We start from the raw sequence: 6000 nt of genomic DNA, 5'->3' as shown, positions 1-6000 counted from the left end.
TCTGAGGACAGACAGTCCTGAGGTCCCGCCAGAGGCTCAGCTGCTTCATGCGCCCCTCTGAAAACTGTGCTTTGGTTCAAAGGAAGCAAATCAAAATGCTCCAGAGACAGAGGGGAGCTGTAAATCACTTCCGCACACGGCACTGTGGTTTCAGCACTGGTCGGACGAGGGTGATGAGACAAGGGGGGCGGGTGGGGGGACCACACGGATGTGCGCGTGCACCAGTGGGTTCTCACCCTTCCCCAGAGTGTGGCGGGCTGAGGACAGCGCCTGCCAGACCCGCAGAGGACTGTGACGGGCCCACAGGACCTGGGCCTGCAGCCCGGGGACAGGGGGCAGCAGGGACTCGGGGTCCTGACGGAGGTGTGACGCCGGGCTGGAGCGGGCACCTAGTCTCACAGGAATTATGTGCTTCTGTGCAGAGCACACTGTCTGTCTTTGTGAGCGACACCAGCTCCTCATCACGGCTGTGAAAGGGCGGCCGTGGCCGTGAAGCGGACGCGACCGGATGGTCCCACCGCCCGCAGTGCCGCGGCGGCCCATCCCCTCGGAGAAGCTCCTTCCTGCCGCTGGGGGCCCGGACGCCGCCCTCCAGGCCCCGGGGAGTTCACATGAAGTCGGAAATGAAGAAAAACGTGCTTTTCATCTCGTGTCTGGTTGAAGAGAAGAAGATTGCCTTTGAAACGAAGCTTTTCTTTTCCTAACGATTAATACAGAGTAGACTCACTCGGTTTGTACTAGACTCCAGTGTAACTCGGCTGCAGCGCAGAGGCCAACCCCGCAGGAGAGCGAACCGGGGCTTCTCGGGAAGGAGCTGTTTCTTCCCTCGAGGGGAAGACGCGGAGGCTCTGGAGGCCACGGCCGCTGCCGGGCGAGTCTGTGACATCCTGGGTCCCAGCGGAAGGTGGCCACGCCGCACACACGGCCTCCTCTCCTTGTGAAGTCCTGTATCGCCATCTTCTCAGCCTGATGTTTCTCGGTGTTGAAAGAGAGAGAGAAAGACACACACACACACACACACACACACACACACGACTGAAACGAAAATCTCGAACATGCCAAAAACGCAGTGTGAGCTGGTGAAGTGTTGTATGCCTGAGGCATCGGGCTCCTGGGAGGGCTCTAGGTTTAGGGTTAAAAAGAAAAGACTGCACGTGGGATGGCAGGCTTTAATCTTTATTATCGCTGTGTATCCGCCCTGCCCCCGCCCTACAATCTAAGCTGAGTGCAGCTCTGTTGCAGACTGGCCCCGATTCTCCGTATCCAAGTGTGCAAGGGGAACACGCCCGTGTGATCCTCTCACAGAAGGTGCACCAGGCAGTCTGCTGGGGCCTGTTCCCCGGAAAGAAAACGTCGAGGAGGGCTGCTCGGCTGGGGTCAGGGTGGGCGACGGCGCCCCCTCAGTCGGAGTCCACCGTGAACAGCTGGATGTCCTGGGGGTTCCAGCGCAGGCCCACGGCCGAGTTGTAGACCAGAGACCAGACATACGGGATAAAAAACTCCTCCGGCTGCTCCTCTTCCACATATTTGAATTTCAGTTCTGGAAATTTCTGCAACAAAACCAAGATGATTTTATTTATTTTTTAGAGAGAAGGGGAGGGAGAGAGAAGAGACGGAGAGAAACATCAATTGGTTGTCTCTCACACATCCCCAGCTGGGGACCTGGCCCGCAACCCAGGCATGTGCTCTGACTGGGAATCGAACTGGCGACCTCCCAGTTCTCAGGCCGGCACTCATTCCACTGAGCCACACCAGCCAGGGCTACAAACGAGACGATTTTATATCCTCACAGTTCCACGCAAGAGCAGTGGCAGGTCCTAAGTGGCGGGTGGTGCGCAGGGAGCCCACCTCCCTGAGCTGGTCCTGGGGCCTGGCTTCCACAGGACCCCTGAGGACGCAGAGCTCCCTGCAGGAAGGGCAAGCACCCGTCACGGCGCCGGCCAGCGAACGCCAGCGTCCTGAGAGGAGCAGGGACCCGAGCAGAGGCCCCCCACCAGACCCCGGGGAGGGCCGCTGCTTCCTGCTCCACTTCCCAGGCTGAGTCACCCCGGAGAGGAGGGAGACCTCGCGTTTGCAGAGGAGCCCGTGACACAGGTGTTCTTCGGTCTGCTGTGAGAGAGAACACCAAGGCTCCAGAGGGTAAATGACACGCCAAAGGGGGACCGAGCTGGTGAGTGTCACTAAAAAGGCCCGTGGCCAGGACAGACACGAGGCTTCCGTGGCTCTCAAGCACAGACAAGCTCCACACATTTCCTCGGTGTGCCCCAACCGCTGAGTCAGAGCCCGACTTTCCTCGCTGAGCAATGCCAGCTGATCTCTGGGTCCCTGCTGTAGCCCCAGAGTCCGGGTGGCCCAGGCTCGGGGGCAGGAGGCCCTGGGTCTGCCCTGGCTCAGCTACCAGCAGGTCAGGCAGTTGGGGCCAGTCCCAGCATCTCTCCAGGCCTCGGTTTTCTCAGCCTGTATAAAATGAAGGACATCTGAGCTCCCTCCACTTGTGGCTGGGTGTGGTGTCACGTGGTGACCCAGGAAGGCCTAGGCATCTGCATTCTCTGCCACATCCCCCCGCCCCCTCCAGGCTCTGCCTGGAGAAAGGAATGAATGGGCTGGACCTGGGTTCAGCTGCAACTCTTAAGTCAATCATTTGCTGGTTTCTACTTAGCCAGGTTTCCCCTGGTGGCAATCTCAGGGGGCAGGGGAAATACCTGAAGGTTCGTGAACTGTCCTGTGGGTTGACAATAGATGGTTTTAAAGCCCAAGACTCCCAAATGCTTAAAACCAAGACACACGGGAGGCCGTGGCCGCGCTGCTCTGTGTCCCGAGCTCCCGGCTAAGCAGGCCGAGTACCCGGCATGGCTCCGGCCTGTGCAGACGGGGCGCCTGGGTTATGTCCCCCGGTGCGTGTGCACCACGGATCACAGCGAACCCGAGAGCAAGTGCAGACGGGCGGCAGGTGGCCCCTGCACGGCCCTGAGGCGACAGCACCAGCCCCCCTCTGCTCCAGGGGACAGGTGAGCCGCAAGACGTTATTTCTCGGGCTATTTGCTTGGAACTTTTCATCAGCACTTAAAAGGCTCAGAAAGGGGGATAACGCATAAAAGGCAAGAACAAGAGCACGTTCTCTAGGACCTGCTACACGGCACAGAGTAAAGAGCTTCCTTTTTCCTGCGGTGAGTTGTTTTTAAGAGGGTGCTGGGAACACTTTAAAAGGGTGAATAATAGGCTGCACCATAAAAGCGTTCAGAAAACACCATTCAGTCAGGCAGACCGAGTGTGAATGCGGCCTCTGCAGGGCTCGTAGTGGTGCCCAAGCTGCATTTCATTCGACCCCCTCCTGAGTCTACCAAGTCTAGAGAGAGGGCCAGCACGGTCTGAGGTTTAAATAGACATTTAAACAAGTACTTGCTCCTTTAATATGTCACAGAAGTCCGAGAGCTAAGGAGGAGAACGAAAAAAGGTTTTATTTAGCACTAATGGCACTGGGGACACGTCTTGCCAGGATCCAGTCCAAGAGACGTTAGTCTGAATGTCAGATCCACAACCTTGAAAAAGTCCCTCTTTCCTTGATGTTCCTTTCCAGGCCTGCGGGGAACGAGAATGCCATCCCGTGACGGCTGGGGAGGTCCAGCTTCCTCACGCCAGAGTGTCTTCACCTCTGACTCCGCCGACAAAGCGCCCTGGCCCCCAGGGGCCTGGGCCGCCCTGCAGTCCCAGGCTTTCCCCGCTCCGGCCGCCCAGCTCCTCCCCGCCCACCTCCTCCCCAATGCTCAGACCCCTCTGGGCTCCGGGCAGTGACTACTGGGTGGATGTGTTTGAGGACCACTGAGGCCAGGGACAGTGGGGGACGGGGCTCCGGGGGGTAGGGGCTTTGATTTGACAGTTATGGCGAGAACCCATCTGAACCGAGCTCGCAGAGGCCAGGGCGCTGGTCACTCAGGCTCTGCTCCTCCCTTTCCGAGTCAGTTGTCTGGGGATGCAGCTCCTTGATGAGAGGAAACCCATCTCGCAGGCTTGGGGCTCGGTCTCAACCCAGAGCTACTCACAACCATCCTGCTGTTTGGATTTTTGGAGGCAGAGGTAATGCTAGACCCTCGGGTTTGGCCGGAACGTTTTTATCAGCTCCAGCAAATCGACCCACCACAGTGGGACATCCGGACGCCGGCCCAGGGACAAAGCAGAGGTCTCACTTGGTGGCTGCAGCTCGGGCAGAACAAGCAGACCGAACGCTTCAAAGACGGTCTCTGCCGTCAGTCATGTGATCTGGGGAGAGCCCACAGGAAGTTCAGCGAACAGATGTAGGGCTCGACTGCAATAACCTTATTACCACAGAAGTTCAATGGAGTTTTCCCCCTTCCACCCGAAGACTACACAGATAGCATCAGAAATTCTAGCAAAGCACCTGGCACAGCTCCAGAAAGTTTAGCGCAGTTTACAATCAAATAGCTCCGTAGCACATGAAAAAAGAATTCTTTGGAAGACCACGTGAAGCCTCTGAGTGGGTGAGTGGTGGGAGAGGGCAGGCGGCGCGCGGCAGGATGGGGAGGGCAGTCCCTGCGAGTCGCTGGCCCGGGTCTGTGGCCGGGAGGGGCCGTGCAGACGGAAAGTAAACCGGTTTCAAGATCCTGTCACAGATAGCAAGGGAAGCATTTACACACATTTTTTAAAAGATCCTGGGCTGATCTGGGGATGATTATCCAGTCCCACTGTCATTCCCTCCCTCACAGGCTACTGCTCCGTACCACCGAGTCCGGCAGTGCGGGGCCCTCCGACTGGGCGCCGACTCCATCCGAGGCACCGGCCTCCGCTGCGGAGGGGAGAGAGGGGAGAACTGCCGACCCCGAACATAACCCTGAACACGGTGTGACTCAGGAGGAGGAGGGACAAGGACAGTGGGGAGCACGGCTCCTTCCGGGCACACCTGGCCAATCCTCGGGTGAGATTTTACCTGGGCTTGGACAGCAAACTCCAGGAGAGATAACCAACTGACAAATCCAGAAACGTCTACATATTAAGTCAGCTAATTCATGGGCTCTTCTATGTGTTATGGAATGAGCTGCAAATGTATCCACTACTTAACTGACAACAAGGTAACCACCGGTCTATCAGTTAACAGTAACACTAAATATGGACTAGCTCTAGTTCATGTGACTTAATTTCAAATTAGTGAAAAACTAAACTCAAACTACAGAAAATTACAAAGGGCCACTTATGAAAAGACACAAATCGAGAAATCCAGAGCTGAGGGTGCGAGGCCGACGCTGAGGGCGGCCCAGAGACAGTCAGGATGCGAGGTGCGTCTAAGGGCGCTGTGGCCGGCTGGGCGGCGGGGAGTGGGCTTCTGCCCAGGAAGAGGGTTGTGCAGTGAGCAGGCACCTGTCCCAAAACCTCAGGCCAGCAGACCCACCACATCCCACTCAGGACACTGTCTTGCCGCCTCTGACACTGACAGCTTCTGGGACTGGTGGCAAAAAGGTGTCAGAAAGACCAGATAGATACAGGATAAGACTGGAGCCACACCTGTGCTGAACCCCCCACAAACTTGCAGTCCCATCATCGGCCAGAATCCGAAGCTTGCTTGAGTCTGAAGCCAGAGCACAGGCCCCTGGTTCGACCCCGGTCTCACTGACCCTGGAAAGCAGTTTCAATTCCTCTCCTCTGGGGGCCGGCGGGGCTGCTCGGAGCAGGAGGCAGTGAGGACAGGCCCTCCTGCTGCGGGGAGTGAGAGAGACACCTGCAGGGACGGGGCTGGGCGCAGGGAGAGCTGGCCTGGCATGGGGAGGGTCTCTTGTGAACAGTGAGGCCAACGGGACAGTGCTGGGGACCCCCCCAACCCCCCAGCATGGGGGCTGGTGCACAGGCCCGGGGCCTGTGGCTGGGAACCACACTGGAAAGACGGAGGGTGGAGGTGGGGCGGCGGGCCTCGAGGGCCAGGTAGCAAGTGTGTTCCTTTGGTCTCTGAGTTCCTCTGAACTCTTAGGCTCCTAGAGTTCAGAGACGAGGTGG

At 57.9% G+C, this 6000-nt stretch overlaps 1 protein-coding gene across 2 annotated transcripts in view; it reads right to left on the bottom strand.

Moving 5' to 3' along the window:
• Positions 1–1162: 1162 nt before the first annotated feature.
• The window catches only part of DYM (dymeclin), a 268561-nt gene continuing 263723 nt past the window's right edge, over positions 1163–6000 (bottom strand). For both annotated transcript variants that reach the window (XM_028524939.2, XM_028524938.2), the window contains one exon: positions 1163–1550. In XM_028524939.2, coding sequence (XP_028380740.1) covers positions 1401–1550 — 150 coding nt within the window. In that variant the 3' untranslated portion in view covers positions 1163–1400. The remainder of the gene's footprint in view (positions 1551–6000) is intronic.

The sequence above is a fragment of the Phyllostomus discolor genome, chromosome 9 (assembly GCF_004126475.2).
Source record: "Phyllostomus discolor isolate MPI-MPIP mPhyDis1 chromosome 9, mPhyDis1.pri.v3, whole genome shotgun sequence".
Taxonomy (NCBI): Eukaryota; Metazoa; Chordata; class Mammalia; order Chiroptera; family Phyllostomidae; genus Phyllostomus; species Phyllostomus discolor.
Note: the sequence above shows the minus strand (reverse complement) of the source record. Positions and strands in the feature narration are given on the sequence as shown.